Source organism: Clytia hemisphaerica, unplaced genomic scaffold (assembly GCF_902728285.1).
Source record: "Clytia hemisphaerica strain Z4C2 unplaced genomic scaffold, Clytia hemisphaerica genome assembly, whole genome shotgun sequence".
Classification (NCBI taxonomy): Eukaryota; Metazoa; Cnidaria; class Hydrozoa; order Leptothecata; family Clytiidae; genus Clytia; species Clytia hemisphaerica.
In genome coordinates, this window is record NW_027103917.1 from 788775 (window position 1) to 815193 (window position 26419).

A 26419-nucleotide genomic window follows, 5' to 3' on the forward strand; every position below is an offset into this window, starting at 1 on the left:
GTTACAAACATTTTCTAATGATTGCATTACCCTCAATTTTTCTATCTTGTGTGTGTGCAAAAAAAAATAGGTTTCTTGTTCTTCTTTTGGTGAGATTTTATCCCAGAAATTCTTTGCTCTAAAATTACAATCAAAGATTGGAATGGAAACTAAACTTACGTGCAACTTTTTGCATTGTGGATAGAAATTAAGAGACAAAAACAAAAAAGGAGTTAAGTAAAGCCTCATTTAAAGTGTTTGAATTTTTTTTTTCCATTAGAAATGCTATTACAACATGGAGTAACCTCACAATATGCTTTTGATCAACTGCAAAAAATCATTCAAGATGAAGTTGAGAAAAATTCTCTTCAGAGAAAATTGTCTTTTTTCTCATTGCTTAAAATTATTTTAGCAAGAAATGGCAAACATGCTTTGTACTCTTGGATCAGTACCATTCTAGCTATATTAGACATTGTTTTAATCTTGCTTTATCTTCCGTTGAACGATGGCACATTACCAAGGTGAATTTCATTTTGCTTTTTTATGAGATTTGGATATCAAACTTTTATAATGCTTTATACTAGAAGCCGGTACATTGCATTTTGATTTGCAAAAGCCATCATTAAAATTAAAAAAAAGTTCAAATCGATTTAAAGTTATTAAGTGGTGTATAACTTAAAACAGGGGGGGTCCATATACAAAACAGCGGCATGTATCAATACTTTGTAGCAAATTTCCATTTTAAACACCCACCCACCCCTATAGTACAAAATGTACAAAATACTATCTAGCAAACTCCCAAAAACACCCCAACACCCCCTATATTTTACAATATACTATCCAGTACTATCCAGCAAACTCCCAAATACACCCTGACACCCCCTGTATAATACAATATACTATCAAGCAAACTGCCAAATATACCCCAACACCCCCCTTACATAGTACAATATACTATCCATAAAACTACCAAATATACCCCTACACCCCTTCATAAAATAAAAGTTTTAAGCCAAAAGACTTGGGGGCAAGTTTTTTATTCTTCCTTTTTCGACAAAAATCTAAAATAAATCACAATTTGATTTGATTTTGGCTTTTTAGTACACAAATACTAAGCAGAAAATCCGAAATTTGACCCTGACACCCCCTGTATAGTACACGTATACTAAACAGCAAATCAGAAATTTGACCCTGACACCCCCATGTATAGTACACAAGTACTAAACAGCAAATTTCTTTTGAAAACACCCACCCACCCCATGATACATGCCGCTTTTTTGTACATGGACCCCCCCCCTGCTTAAAAGAGTATGATATTATTGTTGTAGTTTGAGAAAAATTTGGGAAAAATAGCCCAAGGTTTATTTTGACGCTTTTTTAATTGCAAGAATGAAGTGAGTTAAGAGCCTCTTTAAATTGCTAAATATACGGGCCTATTTTATGAGACTTGAAATTGACTTTCTTGACGTTTAGGCAGTCTGTTTACCTGGAACTTTTTATCATTGTGGTATTGGTACTGCTCTCCTTCCTTTGTTCAATGCGAGAAGTCTATCTCCAGCAAACAGAAATTGAAAGGCTTGTTGGAGATATTTCCTCAACAATGGCTACTAGTAAGAACTTTTTCCTTTAATAAAGACAGGTTTTTGTAGCATACGTTAAATTGACTCAGGAGATTTTCCCTCTGAATTCTCTAAGATGTTGTTGTCCAAAAACATTGTCTACATTATAACTTTCTTCCTATTCACCAGGCTTCAATGCTAATGAATGGTCTGCAAATGATCAGTATCCTGACTTGACATTGCCAGAGTTGAATTCTGTTTCATTGGTTTGGACCATTAGAGATAGTAGACTTGTAAATTTGCCCTTCAACTTGTTGGTGGAAGGTGATGTTGTGCTCCTTGGACCAAGTAGGAAATCTCCTGCCACCTGTAGACAAGTAAGCTGCTTTAATAATTTAGACTTATGGTTATTGAAGAAACAATCATCATATCCTGCGTCGCTATGAGTACAGCATTACGTAGAGTGTAGTAATTGTAAGTTTTAAAATTCTCTGTTTCTCAATATCTAACTTACATACTATGATCTGTATATTATGTCTTCTCTTCTTCCTATTTCAGATTTGTACTAGGGACGGTGCACAGCCAGTGTTATTAGAATCTGGAGATGTTTTTATGCCCAAATTACAAAGCCCTGCTCAACAAAAAACAGTACTGACAATGCATGGACGAGAATTATTCGAAGTTGTGGAGGCTCCCTTGAAAAATATATTGATGTAAGTTTTTAATGTTATTGAAACCAATTAAGATGACTGCAACAGTCATACTACCGAACCAAGAAAACTAAATACCAAAAGATATTAATTTCATCTGTTTCAGGTGTTATTTAGAAAGCTCAAACTCAACGAAACCCACAACTTCCAACCAGCACACGTGGCTCATCATTGACTTCATGGAAAGATATTTTATTTGGATACTACTGGTAAATAATTCTCTACTTCTTTTATTAGATATTGTCTGGCTTTGTCTACTCTTTGAAATAATTGAAAGTTATCCAAAGTTCTAATCTGCGTAATAAACATGGAAGTTTACTTGTCCTTTATCACCGGCAATTGTCAATTTCTTTCAATGATCTCCCAGTATAAAAACTTGGAAAACCTGAGGATAATAAGAATTGTGCTCAAATGTAGCTCCATGGTGATAAGAAACTACTTTGAATTTAACTTGATATTGATTACTGGGGGAGGGAGTTTTGTTTGCCATTGGTCAAGCAAATCTATAAGCACAGCAATGTAATTTAACATGAAACTTAAATATACATTTGCAGCTTCTCATGGTTGTAACGAATCTGGTCAGATGGCAAACCACTCATCTCACTCGCTCGCATTTGCTAGAAATATTTCTCTTACAACCAGTATGTATTTGATCTTTCTTTTTCTTCGAATTTATCTTAAAATTTCCAAGCTAAAAATCCCAAATAAAAGAACTTGGTCATTCATGACATTAAACTCTCAGAGTCCACGCTTGGCTAACAGGGGGCATGGCCCTCACTGTCGTCGACGCAAACCAAGCTTGCGCCTCACCTAGTTATACCAGATCATAGTTGGGTCGTATTTTTATTTCATTTTTATGCAATATATTATTTCCTTTCTATTTATTTTAGTGTTACATGCTGTTACCCTTGCTTCCAACAATTTACCCCCTTCTTTGGACTTTCACTGGTTTTTATGGAAGTGCAAGACTACTCACATTGTTCAAGTCCTCGACAAAGGTTTTTTTGTTAATAGATCTTTACTTACAATGAATTGGTATTTATTGTATGTTCGATTCGTCAAGAAATTATTTTTGATCAATTTAAAAATAAAATCGATGATAACTCTTTGACTTTTGGGAGACAAACGCCTTTGATAGTGATTTTGTATTAATTTGGTTTATTATTATCTTTGCAGCTTCCAGATACAAGTAATGACTCAGAAGATGTCAGAGTAAGCTTTTCACGATCCATCTTTTTATTTTCACAATGAGATATCTCTTACTCTTTCCTTGATTGATGAACTAAACAATGATGACAACAGCCTCTTACATCAAACTGATGTGACAGATTTATTGATCATTACTACCAATAAACTCATTTTTTTTGCATTCTATTTACATCCAGCTACAACATTTACATTGTGGTGAAGTACTTGGTGTGTTTCGAGATATTGCAATGAACGCTTCGCCACACAACGTTCCCAGAACTATCAACCTTGTTCAGAGTGTTGGCTCCATCACTGTATGTCTCACAAATTGAAATTTACTTTTGATGACGTTCTAATTTCATCTGAATTGCAGGGATTTTCCCTTATTTGCAGGAAAATCAGTTTTATCCTTTTAATTCTAATATGTCTCAGGATATCTAGAAATTAAGAAATTTAAGCAAAACATTTTTAAAGCTCATTGCATCGCATAACTCATATCTAAAAATATCTTGACCACTATTGGATGTCGAAGTCTGTGCTATGATTCAAAGCAAATTAAGGGCCATTTCAAGTCGATTTTTGAATTTTAAGAGAATAATTTGTATAAAACTTTAGAATAATGTCTTTGACTAATCTAGACTAATTCCATAAAGATGGTAAAAAACGACATTATAAACGTCAAAAAAATGTCAATCTCCCCTTTTTGAAAAAAGTACTACATCCTAGTAATGGGCAATTAATTTGGGATAAGAAACAGACAAAATTCTGTTTTAAAATTTTGCGATGAAATAATATCCAAAAACATTATTTTCTGTTTGAATTTCCGTATTACTTCGAATAAACGCCCCCTTTTTTTAAACGCCCCCTCAAATAAAAGCTTCCTTCTTTTAAACGCCTCCCCTCTAGATTGGGTGTTTGTTTGAAGCAAGTAGCCTTGAGGGAGTATTATATGGAGGATTGTGTTGAAAATCTGATAATCCTCATTTCAAAAGTATTCATTTTCTTTGTATCATTTTTTTTTCATCGCGATTGACCTATAAGTTATTTGACACATTTGATTCAATTTCCCTAACAAAAATTTACAGCAAGTTGTAAATATATGTTAATTAAAATTAGGGTCCTACCAAATAAGGTTAGAGGTTTAGGAAAAGAATCAAAAAGCTAACCGATGGACGGCGGGGGCAGAGAAATTGCCCAAAAAAGGGATGTTCCACCAGTGTAATTTTAGGAGATTAAGGAGAGGCAAAATCATCTTTTAGAGAAGGTCTAACGATTCTTGAGGCTTTATTTTATTTCCTGTCCCTGTTGATTATGCTAGACGACCATTCAGTCATATGTTTCATGTTGACTGACCTTTCATGCTGAATATCTCTTTTCAATTGTAGACTTTTTCATGTATTGACAAAGAAGGCGTATTATGTTACCCGCAACCCACACCGGAGAAGTTGTTTTTCTTCAAAGAACATTCAAAGGTAAAGCGATCAGAAGAGATGGACGATCTTGTTCATGTCGATTCCTTGTTGTGCGATGAAGAAGACAAAACTGAAATCCAACCCTTCAAACAGGCTCCTGAACTGCGAGGTATGAACAGCTCTATATGTTTCCTACAGTCGATTAAATCTAAGGAAGTGTGCTTCCTCTAGCAATTAAAGTTGAGCGCGAGTATTTATTGACCCTTAGATTATCAACGGCCATAATTTAACGGTGCTTAACAAGCTGCAATTTCTGCCGTTGATTTTATTCTACTTTTGACTCTACGGGAATTAACATCGGTCGGAGTTTTAAAGGTCGGGAAATGTCGACAGACACTTGAGAACGAGATGTTGAAAATTCCAGCTAGCCATTATTTACATAAATCTATCAAAGCTTTGCTTTATTGGAAGTAGCAGTACTCTTGGTTTGAACTGACGAATCGGTGTTGGTTGTAGTTGGTGGTTCTTCTTAGTTGAGTTTTCCTTTTGAGCTTTCAAAATTGGATCTTATTTACGTTGTATTTATTTCTTAACTTTTAAGTGGAGCTTCTCCACTGTTCTTCTTTTCTTCAGATAACGCTGGTGAAAGTGAACACCACTGTGTTCTTCTCAATGACATCGAAATCATGTCTCTGTCACATAACTCAAGTGTGAGTACATTCTAATCATAATGCTCATTCCATCACGACACGTTTTATACAATGAAGATTTAGACTGAAAATTTACAAACACGTAGTCGGCCTGAGAATTGGCAGTTTTGACGAAATTTGCTTAAAATATCTATATAAATTCTCAGTTACTCTGTAGTCAATGTAAATACTTTTCATCACACCGAAATTGTATTGAAGATTTACTCGATCGGGGAGCCAATTTTTATGATACACAAGAGAGTTATATTTTATATTCTCTTTTTCTAGAGTCCATTTTGAAAAAGCCTATAAGATTTTAATCTGAACTTTCATAGACTGGGCCAAAATTAAGATGCTTAAGAGCCATTTTCTGTAAGAATCAGGCAGGTCGAGGAAGTGATATCCTCAGATTTTGCCAATTTTTGGATATTTTGCTCAAATACATGAAAATAACATCCTGTAAAAATTTTTTTGAAAAATCCTCTTTCGTTCCCAAGATATGGGCCTTTAAAATTTGGGCCAATTTGCCCAGAAAAGTGCACTTTTGATAAATCTTTGACTTCAAGAGCAATTTTAGACATGATCAAGCTTAAGATTCATTTCAAAACATATTTTCCTGGAAGAAATCCATGGGTACTTTGAAAAAATGGCATTTTGAGAAAAAATTTTTGACCCCACGGCTAGAAATCATTGCCTGAAATCACAACATTTCTAATTTTGAATAGATTTTGAGAGCAATTAGCTGGCTTGGCCACAAGTGTCACATTGATATTTTTGTATATTTCTGAAGTCTTTATGGTCATCTTTAACTTTCAATTAAAATTTTCATGTGACACTTAAGGCCACGCCCTAAAATGGCGGTTGAACATAGCTTTTCGCTCAATTTTTAGTATTTTCAATGAGCTTTTAAAGCCATGGCCCTAAGTTTCACCTCTGAAACAAACCATTTTTAGTTAGTGTTTTGGCCATATTACCCAATCCTAAAATCAAACCCATGTGCTCCAATACCATTTTTGCACAATTTATCTTCGAAAATCTTTTTAAGTCATCAATTTTTCCCTTAGCAACGCATTGTTTTTCCCTAGCAACCAGGCATCCAGCTTGATCAAAATTTTAGGGCAAATTAGGGTCGCAGAGACAGAAATAGCAGACCCCAACAGGTAAGTACCCATGGATTTCTTCCAGGAAAATATGTTTTGAAATGAATCTTAAGCTTGATCATGTCTAAAATTGCTCTTAAAGTCAAAGATTTATCAAAAGTGCACTTTTTTGGGCAAATTGGCCCAAATTTTAAAGGCGGCCATATCTTGGGAACGAAAAAAGATTCTTCAAAAAAAAATTCACAGGATGTTATTTTAATGTATTTGAGCAAAATATCCAAAACTGATTTTTTACAGAAAATGGCTCTTAAATTTTTCCTCACTTTTCCAATTTCATTTTATAACGCCATCTTTTGTAGTGTCCGTCGGGTATTCAATTTGATGACGTTGATTGGAAGGAGCAAATGTCTTTTCTCCGAACCATAGTAAGTACTTCCAATTATGAGAGAATTCATTTATTTAAACATCACAATCTAAATTAGATCGATTATAACTTTTCAACAAGTCATACCGTCATATGATTTTTATTTTGATGCAATTGTTGTCTAAAAATTCAGTACGTCATCAAAGAAGTCATTATATCGAATCCTTTTATTTTAAAAACTTTTTAAGAGCACCAACATTTTGTTGAATTCGCCATGCACGTACCCGTTGAAAGCGAAACGCGAAGAAGATTTTCTCCAACAATTATCATTAGCTGGTAACTCCAATGTCGTCCCTCACCGAAGAAGGTTTATCTGCCTTGATAGCTTTTTAAAATTATCAGTTCATAATTATAATATCACACTTTGTAGATCTATCGGTAGACCAATAAAGCTTCTTATAAACTTAAGAAAAGTCAAAATTGCACATTTCTCTTCCCATCCCTTGTCTTTTTCCTTCGTTTCATTGATATGAGCATTTAGGTATCTGAATACCAACATAATATGTATGCTATCTGTCTGTCTTTCTATGTTGCAGCTGCATGTGCTCATTTGTTGACAAAGTTGGCGTTCCCGAAAAATTGTTGGAGTTTTACCAAAAGCAGCAACGAAAATTAGCATTTAAGAAGATCGTAAGTGCTGTGTTTATACTGTGCTGTTTCTTTTGATTAGACTTGATTAAGATCATAGCGAGTTTTATAAAATGGAAAAAGGGAAGCTTCTAAATGTAAGTGTTAGTGGCCTTCATAAAACGTCGAACGTTGGTATGTTTTCAAAAAACCCATGATGATGGTATCTTCTTTCATTTTATAGGATGCATCCTCAGACTCGCAAGGACCACGAAACTTCTTTTTATCGATCGTCAAAGAGAAACATATCCCTCACATGATTTCAACTCTCCTCTCTGATGGTTCATCAGGTATGAGCTCCCACTCTTCGATATGCTATTTCTTCAACATCAAGAACCCGCCTATACCATGAACAATGTTCAAAACTTTTTTTGGACCTACCTCCGGGTACCCCGATGGAGGTTCTATAAATTAACCCATGTCCGTTCGTCCGTCCGTCCGTTCGTCTGTCTGTCTGTTACCAGCTTTTCTCAGTGATGCAAAATAGCAATGCCTGAAATGTGTCGGAGCCCGATTTTCTAAAAAAAATATATTTGGGCAAATTTGGGCCAAAAACTGCCTAAAATAGGGTTTTTTGGACTTTGTGCGAAATCCTGTAATTACTTTTTTCTGATTTTTTTGTACAAAGATGGAGGGCATAATTCTCTAAAGAATGGCTGAAGTGGTTTTTCCCGGAAAATTCTTATTCGCCTTAAAAAACGGATTTTCGTATTTTGGGGAAATTTCCTTTAACCAAATAAGAAAATATAGCTTTTCTCAAAGTTAACTCATTATTTTTTTCAGATTTTTGCACAATGATGCAAAATGGCAATGCCCAAAAAGCCAGATTTTTAAGGAAAATTTTTTGGGCAAATTTGGGCCAAAAACAGCTTAAAAGGGTTTTTGGGCCTGAAAGGTTTAAGTGATTTTCGTATTTGGGGAAATTCCTTTTTACCATTTTACATTATTCAACACACAAGCTTTATTTTTCCATTCTGAATTTTTGTACAATTATTGTCACTTTTTTCTTATTTTCATCATTAGGTAGGTCCATTCAGCATGTTGCTTGTTTTCTTTTTAGACGTAACATGGTTTTAAGGGTTTTTATTTTTAGGAGCTCGGAGCATTTGACGTCAACCATATTTTCGTACGATCTTACTAATGCTTTTCAATATCTAGATCTCTGTCAGCTGTTCACGCAAGGCTCTGGCGATCTGATTTTGGACGCATGTACGGATCTATGGAATGGCGAAGAGCTCTCACCTTTCAAAGACTCAGAAAAGTATATTAAACTTATAGATTATGTATCTAACAGTCTTGGTGTATTCTCATTTAAATGAGCAGAGGTTTCTTTTAAACAGGTTGGGGTAAACTCTTGACCAGCTTGGGAAGAAGATTTCTATAACGATGGGAGTGAATTCTTAGACATTCTCAGACAAATGTCAAATTGTTTATCAGTAGATTAAATTAAATTTTTCGGTAGGGAAGGGGTTAACAGTCTAAGGTAAGACGGATAAGGGTTTTGATTTTGGTTTTGGTTCAAAAATATGAAAACCTTTATTGGACCATCGCAACCCTACGATGCATGATGAGCTATGAACCACCTTTCGATAATATACCGGGTGCGGCAGAAAAAACTTTGGACGTTTGGCGAGCCACTGAGGCCGAACAAAGTCTTGTTTAGACTCAAAACCATTTTTATTAGAAAGAGGATAGTCTAACTTAAATTTTGCAGTATAACTTTTTAAGTTTGGTCAAGTAGTTGTCAAGTTATAAGCTTTTGAAGTCAAAATTCACTTTTCGAAAAGTGTAAAAAACACGTAAAAAAAGGTGTATTAAATTTATGCAAATAATGAAAAAATAGCTCAGTATTTGACTTATTTAACGACTTTTACGACATAATTAATTGTTAAAATACTTTTAAAAGCAGTTTTCGTTTACAACATAGTCAGTTTTTAGTAAATAGTCAGTTTTTAGAAATATTTGAAATAAATTCTTATCGAAAACGCTTAAAAATGCTTAATTTAATACCCTTTTATTACGTGTTTTTCACACTTTTCGAAAAGTGAATTTTAACTTCAAAAGCTTATAACTTGACAACTACTTGACCAAACTTAAAAAGTTATACCGCAAAATTTAAGTTAGACTATCCTCTTTCTAATAAAAATGGTTTTGAGTCTAAACAAGACTTTGTTCGGCCTCAGTGGCTCGCCAAACGTCCAAAGTTTTTTCTGCCGCACCCGGTAATCCAATCCCCTTTTGAATTAGAGAGCGTCAACCTGCGTCAACTGTAATTCCTATCTTCCCTACTAAGTTGTAAAATAGTATCTCATTTATCATAAAAGATTATTTCTACTTCACGTTGGGGATCTTTAGTACAGTACTAGGTCAGCGTGTTTCAAACACACTGTTTGCAACTGCCCACCGAAAAAGCTATTGGAAAGAACTCTCTATAAATTCGCATTAGATATACACTAATGAATTTTTCCAGTTTCCAACTAGGCATCAGCTTATATATAGGTCCTACTCATTTGTCATTGACAGTTATGGTCCTGATGGACCTGCGAAACTAAGGCTTGAGAAACATCGTGAAACACATGAGCGAATAATAATAACCCGCTTTAAGCTTTTGCCTGTTTAAATTCAAATCTTGAAATCTTCACGCTAAATAATTACTTGCGGTTTGAGGGAAATTCCCACTAGATAAAATTAAAGTCCCAATATGCATTATTGAATAAGCTCTAATGAATTAAAACATTCCTTCTGGCTAAATGTAGCGCATATGTTATTTGTTGATGTATTTTCTGTTCTCTGTCATTTAATACTTTAATAAATTACGTTAGAAAGCTGAATTAACAAAAAAACTGTAACATAATTACATAATATTATCATACAATAGACTTTCATGCACTTCTTTTGTCGCTATTTTTGGTCTTCAAGTTCACCATGTTTTTTAATACTCATAACACATAAATCATAGTTTAAATTACAGACCCGAGAAAAAATATTTGAGCTATGGAGAAGAGAGATGTAGCCTACGAAATATTTATACGCACTAGTATCCAGACAAAATGTTTTACAAACTAATGTAATTATATGGTTGATTACATTTAGCTTAGATTTGTAAGGGACAAGCGGGGCGATAAATCCGTAATAACCCCGCTTTTTTGTAATCGCCCTGATGTAAACAAGAATTTCTATTGGTTGAAAAGTATCGTACGATATCTTCAGAGCATTTTGATTGGTTATAACAAAATATCGCACACAATTTTTAAGCAAATCTAGATAAAGAGTGTCAATCAAAGGTTTTTTATAGTTTCGAATGTTTTTATAAGTTTCGAAAAAAAAACAAAAAAAAAACGATTGATTGTTCTTCAATTCTTTTTTGACCATATAATTAACGCGGAATAACATGGTTTTCTCGGGTGATTTTGGATTAATAACCCCTCGTTTCATTGAAAACATTTCAAAATAGCCCTACCCTCTAAACCATGTTATTACTAGTACTAATTACAGGGGTAAGCGAGTCAAATTTTCAAATTCAAAAAAATATGAGATTTAACTTGTATACCTATAAAACACCGCCCTCAGGCGGTCGATAAAAAATGTTAATAAAAATAATAGTAGAAATTAAAGATTTAGAGAAAAATTGCTAATTTAAAGAAAAATTGCTCGTCATAAGCAGAAAGCCGATTTCAATAAAGGTTTGTCTAAAAGCACTAAAAGTACATGTCCGAGTACTTTCTCTTACCATCGTTACGTATTCTTCAAACATAAAAGTAAGCAGACTTTAGTTTTGGCAGACACTCTATAAGAAACACTACACAGGTCTCTAAGGCTCGAATACTCAAATTTGCTTTTTTTTCACTATCTCATAAAGTAAAAGCTTTTTGGATAATCTAACTATGACAGACAATAGCCCTTGACCCAATAATCATAAATTTAGTACAACATATCAGAGTTGGTCAAAGCAAATTTTTCAGAAAATGAGTTTGAATGCTAAGCAACCCCAGTGCTGACCCGAAAATTTGAGTTGCTTATAAAAAAGTATATATTGTTAGATGATGAGCAGAAGCCTGCCAAGAGGTAGAACCAAACCAAAAAGCCTACTTTCCAGTTACAGGTGATATAGTTTTCGGAGATCTCCTCTTTTATTACCCATTTTTTCCTTTAGGGCACAAGTTATGGAAATTTGAAATGATTGAAAGTACTCATTCCCAGCATATACGATGTTGCTCAAAGTCTAGTTTGTTATTGCCCATGACTTGCTTTTTACATACACTGCACGACAACAATCGACATTTACTATTTCTGCATCGGTAAATACCTTTGTCGTCAATATCAAAGACGTAAATAGCTCTGCATACTGCACACGCATCGATTTTCTCCTTTCCATCCATTACAAGCCTTTGAAGATAATTAGTCAAGATTTTTTCGCATATTTTTTCCTTTGCACTAAATGCAAGCATCCCCAGATCTTTTATCATCACTACACCTTTGCATCCTGGGCATTTTATGTCGTCATGTAGCTTTTTCTCTAAAAATGATTTAAAAAAAAGGAACTGTCAATGTCAAAAACTTTGCCACTATGATGTAGAGTAACTCATAAGCTGGAAGTCATTTTTTGGATAAAAAAGTTTTTAATTGTCAAAGTAACCCAAATTTATGCAGTCCGCTTGTCGGTTAGCATTTTTTCAAAAAAGGAAAAAGAAACCTTAATATTTTTCTAACTAAAACTTCCCATTTTTCTATTTTATCACAAATTAGGATGCATGACAGATGCAAGTAAATTTCAATTCAGTTTCGTCAGCCACAATCAGACACGTCATTTCAACAGTCGATTTTCGCTATTGTTTCTTCATTCTAAGTGTTTGAACTATCCCAGGTCAGAACAAAATAAACGACCTACCTTTCTGAATATCCAGACACTCGTTGATGTACCATTCGAAGCACTCTCTACACACGATGCAACCACATAAGATTAGTCGTCTTCCTTCGTTCCCCGCTTGATGTTGTATCCGAACGCTCTTCTCTCTGATTCGCCCATCTGGGTCACGTGATAAATTTTTCTCGCCATACATTGGTTCATTCTGGCTCTGTGCTTGTTTAACTTCTTCTCGTTCTTTGAATTTCTGATTTGCAGTTTTGGGCAAAACAACATGCTGGTAGCAAAGACAACATTGGTGTGTATCTGAATCAAATTGTTTTTGTTGTAAACCATCTTGTAGTAAAGTTTTAATTTCTGCTTCAATATTCCTCCTTTTGTTATCACCTTCGCAAATGAAATGAATGCTGGGTAGATGCTTATTTTCTGTTTGTTCATCAAGCCTTAATGCAATTTGAACATCTGGGTTTTGTTCACGTAAGCTTTGAATTTTCTGATGAATCAATTTCATAGATCTTGAACTGTGGATTGGAATGTGCTCATTGAAAACTTTGCTTTTTCGTCGTATCTTCAATGATTCGATTTTTCGGTGTATTTGGTTCGCGACTTTCATTCGTTTTTCATATTCACCGAAAACTTCGAACATCATCAAGGGATACTTTCGGTGATGCACGATAACGTTCTCTTTTTGTTGCAAGTCTTCTTCTTTGATCATCTCTTTGATTTTCCAGTAAACGAAGGCCCTTTCTCCTCTTTCCAAGAATTCTCCGCCTGTCAACTCTATCATCTCACTCCCAAATACCTAAAAAAGTAAAGAAAATGAAGCTCCAGGAAAGAAGAAATGCATTTTTATAAATTACTCATCAGGATTAATTCAGATCCTAGAATCCTGAATAATTGGCCTTCAGAAAATGTTACTTTCAATTGTTTTTTTATTAGCTTTAATATCTGGGAGAAATTTAAATTTTGTAAATGAAAGTGAAAACCTCGACAATCTGTAAAAGAAAGAATAGCTTAGTACTTTTTGCTCTTTCAACTTTGCGATGACTTCGTCTAGTTTGTTCTGAAAGTTGCCTCCTTTACGATTCTCTTTGTCTTTCTTGAGACGAAAAAGGTCATTCTTTTGTCCTACCACCAGTTCTATGTCTTGGTATGACTCAGTGAGCTCTCGTACTGATGGGTATAAATTAGTATTCTTAACACGAAGCTCCAGCTCCTGGTCCAAGAAGGCTTTCGTGTCTCCTTCAAAGAATTCTTGTATCCTTTTAATGGGAGAGTATTGCTCACTCGATGTGTTGACATTCAATAACTTCTCGTATTCTCTTGACAAATCTGTACTCTTGAATTTGATCTTAACCAGAGAAATTGATATGCAAAGGATCTTTGGTTCTTCGTATGATGTTTTCAAATCATCTTGTAGATCTTCTTTTAGTGTTGACAACATTTTAGCGATCTGTGTATCCTGAATCTTGTGTTCTTTATTATTCAAAACAAGCCGTTGTGAATACCATTCATCGAAGTTCTGTGTGATTGCAGGGCGAGGTAACTCAGGCTCTTCCGTGATGACAAGACATGTCTTTATTTTGCATATTTTGTCAGCTCCTTCCCTGTTTGGATAATTTCGCACTTGATCTGAGCTGTAAACCTCACGATAACACTTTGCAAACATTTCTTCGATCTTCCACCACGCTTGTTCCACCTCCTTCTTCGAACCATATACTTTGACTTCTGAACTGTGCGAAGAAATTTTGATGGCAATGTTGGATTCGATTTTGATGTGCTTCAGTTTAGAAATTTCCTTTGTTTTGCCGTCAACAGCTTCTCTCTTCATTTTACTCAAAATGCTGTCACCTATATTTTCTCGTGATCGATTTTCAAGGAGGCTTTTGATTTCCCCATTCTCGAATTTGAAATTTACACTTTTTTGCCACCGTTCACTTGACACCTCTTCAATCCATTCAGGTTTGATGCGACTCGTTGTTTTCATCAGGATTTGTCTCTCCACCGGTTCTATGAGTGAGTGAAAAATGACAGCAGTGTTCTTCGATATATCTCCTGTATATTTTAGGGTAGAATCATTGTTGAGCACGACTTTCAATAAGTTCACCGAATCAGAACGATGAGTCGACATGGGACCGTAATTTGAGGGGGTCAGCATGGAATAGCCTGCGTTGATAAAACAAGGGTCATTGCAAACACAAATGTTTTGAAAATATCCGGCAATGATTACTTTGAGTATAGCCAGTACCTTCCCACAAACCAAATTTTTTCTTTGTTTTATGGTCAGTTACACTTTGAAGCGTTTGTCGAAAGTTATCGCACTGTGGTGGAGGGTGACGTCGATCCCGTGCGGAGTGCATAAGGGCGGGAAAACACGGAACTCGAAAATAAAGACTGGAACGGACAATCGAATAGGTAGGAGAGGATGTGCGTTGATGTTCAATCTAGTCTCAATTTTTGAGTTCCGTGCATTAAAATCAAAACAAAAGAATCCTCGGGATCGGGATGGAGTTTGGTGAGCTGAAAATGTTTTTTTTTGAAATTATTTTGATACACCCCTATTATAACGAAAGAACTATAGAAGCAAAAAAGTTTCCGAAAGTCTTCAAGCAGCTCCAATTAATGGTATTGTCAACAGGCTCTTAATTTAGAAAGGTAATGAGATAATCCCAATTCTTCAAAAGGTTTTCTTCCTTGTAGAGAAAAGCAACCAAAATCAAATAAAAGAAAACTCTCAACACTAGCCATAGCCAGTTTTTGAAACAGGGATGTAAAATAATGAGGATTCCAAGACTATCATTTGATGGAAATGAGTCGATCTCGTGAAATTTCAGGATTAAGAGGTACAAATAATAGAAATATATCATTAATAATGTATTTACCAAAAAATTTAGCAAAGTTCTAAAGTTGTAATAAAACTATGTCAATGACTATACTGATTATACAGGACCAAACTATTCACATTAAAATGTAAAAATTCTAGAATAATATCATAAAAATAGTGTCAAGTTTTGGCAATTGTCCAGAATTGTCAAGACTTGTCTATACTATGTCACTGGTGGTGAAGACAGCTGTGAAGAAAGTTTTTAATTTCCATTCCCAGCAAACTTTCGAATCGAATACAATCAAATTTCACTTTACTTTCAATCATATGTCAATTTACTTTCCATCATTTTATTAATGGAATATTTTCAAACTAGCGACCAGATAGAGACCACATCGAACAGCCAATAAAAACAATAACAAACAAACAGTTCTTCTTTCCACTGGAATAGGCCAGGAATAAACAAAATAAATTCTTCCAGGTTTCATGCCATATCCAAAAGATATTCGTTGCCATCCCAAAGCATACAAAAAGTACAAAAGTTCGTCTTCAATCATCATTGGATTGCAGCACTTATGGTTCTAGGTAGGATAGGATCTAATCTGATTTGATAATTTTCATTCTCAATGTTTACAGTCTCCGGGATTCTTCAATCCTGTTATGGAAATAACCCAACAACTCTGCTGCTGTTGATGCAAAAAAAGGATTTCCATCTTCTTTTCTCCTCCATCGCCACTGATACTGTTTCTTTTTCGTTCGGTTTCAACTTTTCAAAACAAATGATTTGGTTCTCTCTCAAAAAAATTTCAAAATTCGAATCACAAAATTCGAATTACAAAATTCGAAAGTTCGAAAATCTATTTGAACTTTACCGATCGAAGCAATGCAGCGACTTCTTAAAAAACGAAAAAAGCACACGCGATGGAGTGCAGCTTGTCCAAAGTCACGGCAAAATGAGCTGCGCCGAAGAGAAAATCTTGGACGGACTTTCCCGTCCAAGAACATTCGATTCCACGGCAAAAAGTAACAGACGTTAAATCGCGATAAAAAAGCGGTTTTCGTCTAACAGGCTACTTTGAGTAGTGCTTCAGCATTTTCAACCAAGTCATCGTGATTACGCAGATCTTTTTCGTTTCCATTCACCTCTTTCAATCTGTAATTCTTTTCACCTTCTTTAACAAGTGATCCAATACCACACAGATTGTTCAATTTGATTGCTTTGTAAACAGCATCAAACAGCTTGCTCATTTGAGTCAAACATCCGTAATTCAAACCTAACTCATTGCACCATATTTCAGCAGCTGTCTCGGATGATTTCACCCTCTTCTCGAAATGTTTGTAAAGATTTAATAAAGTTAAATGATCACCCAGATGGTTTGCATATTTTGATCGTTCAACATTGACATTCTTATCTGAGTAGATATTCTGTTGAAGAAGCACTGCTAATTTGATAGTTTCGTACACTAATCCATACTTCTTGGACGCTAGGATCATCTTGGCACCTTCTAAAGAGACTTGACCCATAACAGTTAGAGCAAATTTTCCTTCTGTTGAAATATTCACCTCTATATCTTGAGATTCATGGGGCTCAAGATATTCCAAGTTTAGCAATCTTGTTTTTGCATATTGAATAGAGTCAAGAGTTGGACAAGCATCTTCCATTAAATGGATTTTCTCTAAGCCCTTGGAAACATCTATGGCATACAAATACAGTTCATCAATAGCCTTATATTTCATTTCTGGCTCATCAAACGGAGCCATAACTTTATCATGGTGTGCTTTGCTATACAAACGATAACATTTCCCTGGTTGTACTCGACCAGCACGTCCTGTTCTCTGTTGTGCAGATGCTTGAGAAATGTCATTTAATTTAAGAGCCGATACTCTCAGTTTATTATCATATCTCATTTTCTTAGCTTTGCCAGCATCTATGACATAGGTAACACCAGGGATAGTCAAAGACGTTTCTGCGATATTTGTGCAACAGACCACCTTAGTTGTTAGGAATCTGCCTCTTTGTTGTCCAGTTCTTGATGATTCTTCTTGTGCACGTTTATTGATCAGGTCAACACACTCGGTAATCTCGCCTTGGCCGGGAAGAAAAACCAAAACATCCCCATTGAGTAAATCTTTCTCCATCAATATTTTGTCGAAAATGATTTTTACAACATGGTGAATAAGACAGTCCATTTCTTTCTTTCTCCATTTGTTTGCTACCTTTCTTTTTGCTTCCCTTCTCTTCTTCTTTGATTCAGTGTCGTCGTCGTCACTCTCCCAAGAACTATCATAGTCTGAATCTGAAATCCCATCATCATCTTTACTCTGATATTCATGACTCTTGGTACTTTTCGGTGACGATATAGGAGGTGGTGCATATTCTACTTGAACATCATGCATTTTCCCAACACAATTAACGATGGGACAGTTGTTGAAATACCTCGAGAATTCTGCAGCATTGATTGACGCAGACATGATGGCGATTTTCAAATTTTCTCCTAAAATGATAGAAAAAGGAGAGTGAAAAAAGCAATGCTTCTTGGCTGTAAATTGAAAAGCTCCAATCAAAACGTTTTCTTAAAAAGACCTCAAGTGTGCGTCACGGGCGTTAAGCATAATAATATCCTCAGTATTGGACAAAAAGTAAATATTATCGGTCAGCGACTAAACTTTTGAGAGAGTATATTTTTCCCTTCCTGTTGAACTTTTAACTTTACTACCTTCCTTAGGGAACTAATTTTTTTCGAGCAGCAGAAACCGGAAAATTTATTAAGAGAAGTCTTCCCAAGTGACTATATTCTTTCCCGATGATACATGTGAATAACTAACCTTTGTAAGCTTTTTTGGATGTGTTGACGATGTGGTGAAGATGTGCCAACAGAAGATCAGTATCCTTCCCTCTTTCGTGAGCTTCATCAACAATGATACAACTGAATTTGGTGCCCGATGAATTTTTCAACTTCTGCAACAATAGACCTTCCGTGACAAAGCAAACTCTTGTATATTTACTGAAATTTCTACATTGTTGTGCCTCCACAAATGATTTCCCTGTTGTTCCGATTTGATATCCGACCCATTGTCCTAATTCTCCAATAGTACCTTTTAGTTCCAAATCTCCTGTGTCATACTTTAAACTGTTCTTCTTTCGATGTCTACAGCTTTGATTCATTTTTTGATCACACCCGACTCGATCTTCTGTATCCAAGGCACGATCTTGGTCTTGTTGAGTAAGGCTTGCGTACAACGGGTATGCTGCCACACGTCTCTCGCCGCCATAAGTTGGCTTTTCATCTTTTGATTTTGTTTGTGTGGGAATAGGAATAGCTCCAGCGTATTCTTTCGAAACACGTTCAGCTATTCTCTCACAGGCGACACGTCTTGGTTGAGTACAAGCGATCTTTGGAAAGTGTTTACCAAGGTTTAACACGTGATGCAGATCATCAGCGAGATATTGTGGAACTTGGGTGCTTTTACCACTTCCAGTGTGAGCCACAATAACTACTGCGTCATGTTTCTGTAACGATGACAAAATCTCGTGCCGCTTGCGAAATACAGGATAGTTATGCTCTGTTTGGTCACGTCGGCATCGGATGGCCTCGCGTCGCAAAGATAGTGTAAGCTGCTTGGTTATTGAAATTTGATCTTCACGTCTGACTTCATCAAGATCAAAATAAACTTCAATTTCGTGTTCTATTGAACTGAATGCTAAATCAAATGCAGCGATCTGCTCTTTGTCGATGTTTTCTTCATAAGACTTCAGCAAGCGTCGGTGTTTACTTTTTTTGATGAACTTCACATTTTTCTGTTTCTTTGGTGATTTTGTATTCTATTTCATACAGGTTGTATTTTTCGATGTCTTTGTCGTGACAAAAGCGCACCCTCTCTCCTTTGAGATGCTCCACCAAACTTTCTTTGTGTTTGCGATCGTTTTCAATCAGTCTTTGAAGTTCTTTGAAGCAGTCGTCCTTTTCCTCTCTCTCCCCAGTACCAAGGAATACATTTACTAAGCTTTCTCTAGTATGTTTACTACCAGGGCTCCACAGAGTCTCGTCACGTAGACCCTCCACCATCACTGATTGTTCACGCATGTTCAACATGTTGGCGAGTTTGATTGCATTTGTCATTTCAGTCTTCTCCATTTTTTTCATTTCATGCTCTTTAGCTTGCAACCTATGCAACTCCTCTTTCACCTTCTCCCTAGTTTGATGCAGTTCAGTTAACCGCTCTATTCCTTCTTCAAACTCTCGGTACGTGACTGCCAATAACGTTTCGATGTTTTCCATAGATATCGGTTGTATTGACCTCAGAGGGTAGGACTTTAACCAACACTGTTTAGCTTCTTCTAAGATTTCCTTGCTTGTTAAAATGAATCTTTGGGATACGTAGTAGTGATCAAGAGAACCTTGGAAAGAGATAACCAATGTTCCTTTCGTGTTGAATAGCATGGCAACCTCGTTCAGCTCCATGGTGATCTTCTTGTACAGTAAGAATAATTGGTCGATAATTATGAGAATTTCATTCTTCAATTCATCTCTCCTTGAGTTTTTACAAAACCAACTTTCATATTCGGAAAAACCATTCTCCAGCTCCTTGATTTGGTGTTTGAGTTGCGCAACACTTCCCTTGATCAGTTGATCATGTTGCATCAAATTGTCGAGTACATCGATGTGCTTCTCCACTTTCGCTTGGAAGTCAGCTTCATTCTTTTCTTCTTCTTTGGAAATCTCCTCCCTCAATCTTTCATGTTGTTCCAGCTGCTCTTCAATCGCTTTTTGTTCGTCTCTGAACGTTTGAACAAACTCTCCAAGCTCTCCATGAAGTCTTTTCAACCATTGAACTTTATAATACGTGGGATCTTTGCTGTGCTCTTTTTGACATGTTTTCTCTTTACAGTCAAAAGTACAGTTAATGATTGTTTCCATAACAACCTCCTTAGGACGTTGTTGTAAGATCTTCACCCAATTTTTTTGGTACACGTCTATGTCATCTCCAACCGCCAAAATCCTTGGTGAACTAAACAACTTGTCAAGATCTTCCCTGCTTGTATATACCAGGCTGTCACTGAATTTCGCCCAGTCGTCAAGTATAGGATACCCGTTTCGTTTTTCTCTTAAATTTTCCAAAACGGTTAATGCTTGATGACTCATCTTCTCCCAAATTGGAAGATTTAATTGAGAACGATTTCTTTCACTTTTTCGCTTGAAACATCTGTTTGAAATTTCTTTAAGTCTTTTCAAATCATCTTGGACATTATCTACAGCTCTGGAAAAGATTTTGCAAAGCTCTTGGCATTCGGATGAGTTGACGCCAAACTCTTCGGCAACCTCATAAAAGCAGCTGTCAATTTGCCCAAGAATTGTATTATCCCAATGTGCTACATATGTTATCCAATGTTTGTCTGATCTGACAACAGTCGAAGAAGCATCGTCAAATATCATTGGCTTTTCTTTCTTGATGACATCAACATACTGGAGGAGATTTTCATGCCAAACCACAAGATACATATCACCGTCCAAATCACCTCCACTCATCTTATCGGCAACTGGTCGAACACCTTGTGTTGAGAACAAAATCACATTCTTCATCTCTTTGGGGAATCCTTTTGGTGGTCTGACTGCTTCCAGTATTTGAATATCTCCTGGTGAATACGAAGGACTTCTGCTCACGATGACATTGCCGATATGAGCACCTTTCTCAGTCAGCATGATGCATTGCCCCTCTTCAAGATACTGGTTTAGGTATTTTGGAATCACTGCACCAAACACAAGTCGGGAGGAAGCCAATGGGATTTGTATGCGATCTTTGATATCCCTTTTGTCTTTCCGCAGCGACTGTATGAAACTACCTTCAACATTTTGAATAAGGTTTGTATAGGCTGAGGGGATGACATACTTGAATCCATATTTCCTGAGTAATATTTTGAAAGTTGATTCTTTACGGTTCAAGATGGAACATCTGAATGCTTCTGATGCGTCGTGTCTACATTTTGTTATTGATGTAAGGTAATCCCTCTGTATTGCCATCCAGTCCTCATCCTTTACTAAATGACTCGTCAACGTGATGAACTGCTTGTTCACCTTCCCAAATTTTGGTCGACAGCTCGTTTCAACGATGCCAAGGAAATTGTTACCTTGGTCGTTCGCCACAATTTTCATCATGGAACTCCTCAGGGTGATAACCGATCGAGTCTGATCATTGAAGTCGACAACAAGGACTCCTGAAAAATAAAAATGTCTTTTATTTATTAGTCCTCTAAGTCAGTCAGGATGTAAGAGTAAACTAAACCGCGTCATTTTGATATAAAAAGTTTCACCCAGTGTTTAAGCCCAAGCCCTACCACCTATCATGCATTCACGCTAAATTTTGTAATGGTAATAATTATGAAACATCGCATATCAAAATTTCCCCTAATTGTGAATTTCACCGAGAGCACTCTTTATAGATTGAAATCATAATTACCTTTGCATAAATAATTGCTTTTGTTCCCTACTCTTCCACAATATCGTATCTGCCAAACAGAAGGTATTTCCTCGCCCCAATCCATCTGTAACTTCTCGTTTAAAACAATAATTTCTTTTGCAAGTTTGAAAGAAATAGTGCCACAGCCATCAGCAAAATCATAACGTCCTCGTTCGTAATTTTCACCTTCGCAAACCTCGTACGATGTTGGTAAATGTAACATATATTGACAAGGTGTGAATAAAAGTCCTGCATATTTGACGCGTTTCGCAACTAGCTCGATATTATGGAGTTGCGGTATAAACTTCTTTATTTCAGTTTTACATTGTTCTTTTGACCGTTGCATGAAAACGAAAGATTTCTTTTGTACTTGAGAATTGCTGCAACCCAAAATATTGTATTCCTGCCCCTTGAATCGTACTCCTTTTCTCAATACCGATTCAATGTATCTGTCGCGATTGAGGACTGATTCATCAAAAGTTTTTTCAGAAAATTGGACAATCATGAATTGACTTCTATCCAATGTTTGAAACATCTGTTTAAAGAAAATGGACCTTCTCGTTTGGTATCCCTTGAACTTGAAGCACTTATTTTGAATATCATATTCAAACGTGATGATAGATTTAGGATTTTCAAAGTCCTCTGACTCGTCGTTGACCAGGGTTGCTGGGATTCGATATTCCTCCTTCACTTCGGCTAAGAAAGAATCTTCTAGAAGTTCAAAAACATTTTCCCGTGTGCTCCAATCTTTCAACCGACGTTGGCGTAAGGAAGTCATGTCTCTCAACTCCATTGTCTACAAACCTTTCGTCAACTAAAAATCAAAATAAAAGCTGTCTTCTAAGTTAAGAAAAGCTTGTACTTAACCCAATACCGATTTATATACGATGTTAGTCTCGTTGTGATCGAAAAAAGCTTGGGTTTTTCCTACTAAAAGGAAATGGTCATTCCCATTTTTCGCATTTTTCATATCCAAGTAGAATTTTCACTTTTGAGTTTTCAACATGCAGTACACTTCAGCATAGAGGTAAGGGTGTACCAGAGAAACTGAAAGTTGTTCTAGAATTACTATGCCCGTTTAAAAAAAAATTAATATTCATTACCTGTAAAGATTTGTTTCCTTCTTTAGACGAGCAGCATCAAAATCAAATGTTTATTGTTTTACTCCCTCTTTTCATCAATCTAAATGTTGCAACAACGTTAGCACTAAAATTAGCTTTCATGCAAACTTTTCCAAGCACAAAATGCTTTAGAATAATTCACTCTACATGTCCACACAGTATAAACACTTACGAAAGAATTCCCTCATATCTTTAAAAAAGTGTTTATTTGACATTTTTTGATTGACAAAAATACTCACAGCATTAATAAATAAGAGAAAGATGAAAAGAGCATTGTATAAACATGAATAGGAGTGACGACGTGTGGTTTTCAATCTTATCCTTTCAATAGACAAAGAAAATTCCGGGAATTGAAGAGAGAAAGTAACGGTAAAAAGTTTACATTTTTGATCACCACTGCAATTCAAGTTCATTTACACTCGAGTAGGTGACACACGGATTTTCTTATACCCGTCCATGCATACTTTCACTTACAATTAAAAATCATTCCTGGTGGCAAAGGCCGCATCATAACGATATTTACCCGATAAAAAAAGACTTAGCTCTAAACAAAAAAAGATCCTTAACCAGACATTGTAAAATTTAGCCTCAAACATTCATCAATAGAGACTTGTCAAAACTTTAAAACACGTTGTTTTTTTATGAGAACAAATTTTTGAAGCCTTCGGATGTTCTTAACTTTTTGAGTTTTAAGCCAAAAAATGTTCTTAACTTGTTCTTAACATTTTGGCCATAGAAGCCTTATGTTCTTATATACACCCCTTGTCACAGACCCGGTGGACACCCCGCCCCGGTGGAAAAATAGGCCAAAAAATCGTCTTCGGTGGAAAAGATACCCTACATTTTCAACCCCACTGGGAAATTGCTCTATGATTCTATCCCCATTGAAAATTGAATGGAAAAAATTGGACTTCAAAACCATCCCCACTGGAATTTTTGAGCTGGACACAATAGATCTTCTATCCCCATTGGGATTTCGATAGAAATTTCCATCCCCACTGAGAGAAAAGGTTCCACCGGGGCACTGAGACAGGGGTGTTTATATAGTTTGTTCTTTTATGTGGAAAACTTGCTCACAACAAAATAATTCGTTTACCCGAATCAAGCACAATGATCCACTTTCAAGGAATGTATATATGCAAATGATCAAAAAAGTGTTGAAAGTTCTTTCTTGGCTCCCTAAAGCCTGTCTCAAAACTACTGACTATTGATTTTTAGCAAAATTGACGATTAAGCTCAAGTTCCCGGAATTCCATTTTAATTTTATATGCAATTGTTTACATTTCCAGGAAGAAAGCATTGAATTTTTTTCAACGGATGAACATTACAAGAGACTGTATCGCCTTCGCCTATCGACCTGTTTTTCAAGTAAGTGGGCTGTGTATCAGTTACTCCCTGTTTTATGCACACTTTTTCATGCCATGGAGAAGGTATTAGGCTTACTTGTATTCTTATGGACTTCCTGAAAAGCTTTTGCCATTCCAAAAGTTGATTTAAAGAAAAAACAAAAAATCATCTTCAGTGCTCTGTTTTTTTGACATCACTCGTATAAAGCTTTTGCTAAATTTTGAAATAAAACTTAGTTGTTTTTTCTTTAAATTCGCTCTTTTCCTTTTTTGAAAAATAACAGACACATGTCTTGAATCTCGTTGATTCGAACTTTTCTTGCATTTGAATTTTTCTCTGGTATCCAACATCCTGGAATAGGATAAGATTGACCTGTGTAAAATGCTCTTGGCAAGGAGGCTGATACAGAAGTGTTGGAATGAAAGAAGGGACTTCATAGAAACATTTTTCATTGGTGTAATAAGCTAGATAAATTGATGGATATCTTACTAGATATTAGAAAGTTTCCGAAATCACAACGAGAACGACGACGGCGACTTGAATCTTTGTTTTGATTTCTACGCATGCGTGAATCTTCGAGAAAACCCTTGAAACGTTCTTTTTCCCGCGTGGGACCTCAACTCTTTTGTTTTGTCGTTGTGCGAGAACGTGAACACAAATGACAAAAAACAAGACAAGATGGCTAGTAATGTAAATCCCTATCTGATACACTTTTCCCTCGACTGTTGTTTTGACGAAAGAAAATTTAATGTTTAAATTTTTTATATATTATCGAATTCCATTAAAAACTATCGCTACAGAATAGATAGCGTTATATTATTTTGAGAAATGAATTATAGTTTACGTGACGTGAGAAAAACGTGATATCGGAATGTAAAAGGTTGCTGACGGCAACGACGACGGCGAAGACCAATCTCACGTCGCCGTCGCCAACTCGCTGTATTTGCGAGTAGGGACGTGGCTGTTCACACACTGTTCGCACTTTATTTCACTCATTGTCAACTTTCACTAAATTCAAATAAATTCAAACTCTACCATAGAAGCCAATGGGATGGCGTGATGAATATTTTGAGTTCGGTGAAAGCAAACCCGTGAAGAAGTCACAAGAAGATTCATTTTTCGGGTATAGCATTTTTCCATGCCCTTCTCACAGACCGACTGGGACCCCTTCCCACTGGAAAAATTGTTTAAATTATCGTCCCCGGCGGAAAATAGATTATCCTCCAATTTTTGAAAAATAAACCGATTCCCACTGCAAATTATTATGCTTTTTTTCCCCACTGATTTTTCAGACTTGAAAACAAAAGAATTTAAATCCCCAGCCATAAAAAATATTGGTAAATCAATCCCCATCGGCTAAAAAAATCCAGGTCTGTGAGAAGGCGGTGTATTTTTGTCAGAATAGCGTTGTCTAGAGAAACTTTCCACTTCTTTTATCTCGAACTGCACTAAGTTTTACAAATAATATCATACTTTAGTTGACATGAAATTGTTTCCTTCTCTTTCAGGTTGCAATTTTGTCAAGATATGTCAGATACAAGTGTAAGTCTCCTGGTCGCAGTGTCCGAATTTCTAATCTTGTTGCAAGTTATTTATATAGGTTATATTTTACCAGTAAATATTTGAAAATGTTGGTGTGTGTATTTCATTTCTTTGTCATCGATATCAGCGGATGGCACACTTTTTATTTTCATATAAACCGCCTTTTCTTCTTCTATTAGTTGAAAAGCAAAGACCAAGATTTATCTTCAGACGAAATGATGAATTCAATCAAAATTGCACCCGAACTCTTGGATAAGTATGAATTCTTGCACTCACTGTTTCGCACTGGCTGCTGAAAAAGGCTTAGAAGAGATGAGATGAAGGAGTTCATTGTCTTTATAGAAATGAATAGAGAGACTTTTTTTAGGGCTTTTCTAGGTATCGCGATCTCATTAATCGCATATATAGACATTCAGTGCCAACGATATTCATTTTGATCGCCTTTAGAGATATCAAAATGCAAATTTTCCTTGGCATGATGACAATGGTACACGCCCTCAAAGAGGTATGGTCAATTTCACAGCACTTCTTTTCCCACATCGTCTGCATATATTCAATCTTTTCGACTTTGTTGCAA

At 35.9% G+C, this 26419-nt stretch overlaps 3 protein-coding genes across 3 annotated transcripts in view; 1 reads left to right on the forward strand and 2 right to left on the reverse strand.

The window, feature by feature from the left end:
- Positions 1-260: 260 nt before the first annotated feature.
- LOC136809337 (endoplasmic reticulum magnesium-transporting P-type ATPase-like) overlaps positions 261-26419 on the forward strand; it is a 33409-nt gene continuing 7250 nt past the window's right edge. The window contains exons 1-21 of the mRNA XM_067065858.1: positions 261-500; positions 1453-1589; positions 1728-1915; positions 2097-2251; positions 2355-2457; positions 2803-2889; positions 3139-3246; positions 3425-3460; positions 3634-3750; positions 4822-5017; positions 5482-5558; positions 6997-7062; positions 7250-7368; positions 7598-7691; positions 7873-7978; positions 8847-8949; positions 24243-24321; positions 25341-25423; positions 25809-25842; positions 26022-26098; positions 26290-26347. Coding sequence (XP_066921959.1) covers positions 262-500; positions 1453-1589; positions 1728-1915; positions 2097-2251; positions 2355-2457; positions 2803-2889; positions 3139-3246; positions 3425-3460; positions 3634-3750; positions 4822-5017; positions 5482-5558; positions 6997-7062; positions 7250-7368; positions 7598-7691; positions 7873-7978; positions 8847-8949; positions 24243-24321; positions 25341-25423; positions 25809-25842; positions 26022-26098; positions 26290-26347 — 2262 coding nt within the window. The 5' untranslated portion in view covers position 261. The remainder of the gene's footprint in view (positions 501-1452; positions 1590-1727; positions 1916-2096; positions 2252-2354; positions 2458-2802; positions 2890-3138; positions 3247-3424; positions 3461-3633; positions 3751-4821; positions 5018-5481; positions 5559-6996; positions 7063-7249; positions 7369-7597; positions 7692-7872; positions 7979-8846; positions 8950-24242; positions 24322-25340; positions 25424-25808; positions 25843-26021; positions 26099-26289; positions 26348-26419) is intronic.
- Positions 11800-14790, reverse strand: LOC136809340 (uncharacterized). The gene is made up of 3 exons (XM_067065860.1): positions 13574-14790; positions 12577-13354; positions 11800-12204 (listed from the first exon to the last, which is right to left on the reverse strand). Exons 1-3 carry the CDS (start codon positions 14708-14710, stop codon positions 11879-11881), a joined length of 2241 nt encoding a protein of 746 aa, XP_066921961.1. The 5' UTR covers positions 14711-14790; the 3' UTR covers positions 11800-11878.
- On the reverse strand, positions 17625-23225 carry LOC136809339 (uncharacterized). Its single transcript, XM_067065859.1, has 4 exons — positions 22936-23225; positions 21833-22646; positions 18203-21590; positions 17625-17871 (listed from the first exon to the last, which is right to left on the reverse strand). The coding sequence occupies exons 2-3, from the start codon at positions 22623-22625 to the stop codon at positions 19147-19149; spliced, it is 3237 nt and encodes a 1078-aa protein (XP_066921960.1). The 5' UTR covers positions 22626-22646; positions 22936-23225; the 3' UTR covers positions 17625-17871; positions 18203-19146.

Excerpts from the sequence above, each read along its gene's own strand:
- LOC136809340 (XM_067065860.1), bottom strand. The coding sequence starts at position 14,710 with ATGCTGACCCCCTCAAATTACGGTCCCATGTCGACTCATCGTTCTGAT. Across the intron at positions 13,355-13,573 it reads CAAAGTTGAAAGAGCAAAAA|GTATTTGGGAGTGAGATGAT; the intron begins GTACTAAGCTAT and ends TTACTTTTTTAG. Across the intron at positions 12,205-12,576 it reads GTGTCTGGATATTCAGAAAG|AGAAAAAGCTACATGACGAC; the intron begins GTAGGTCGTTTA and ends AATCATTTTTAG.
- LOC136809339 (XM_067065859.1), bottom strand. The coding sequence starts at position 22,625 with ATGGAGTTGAGAGACATGACTTCCTTACGCCAACGTCGGTTGAAAGAT. Across the intron at positions 21,591-21,832 it reads AAGCAATTATTTATGCAAAG|GAGTCCTTGTTGTCGACTTC; the intron begins GTAATTATGATT and ends TTTATTTTTCAG.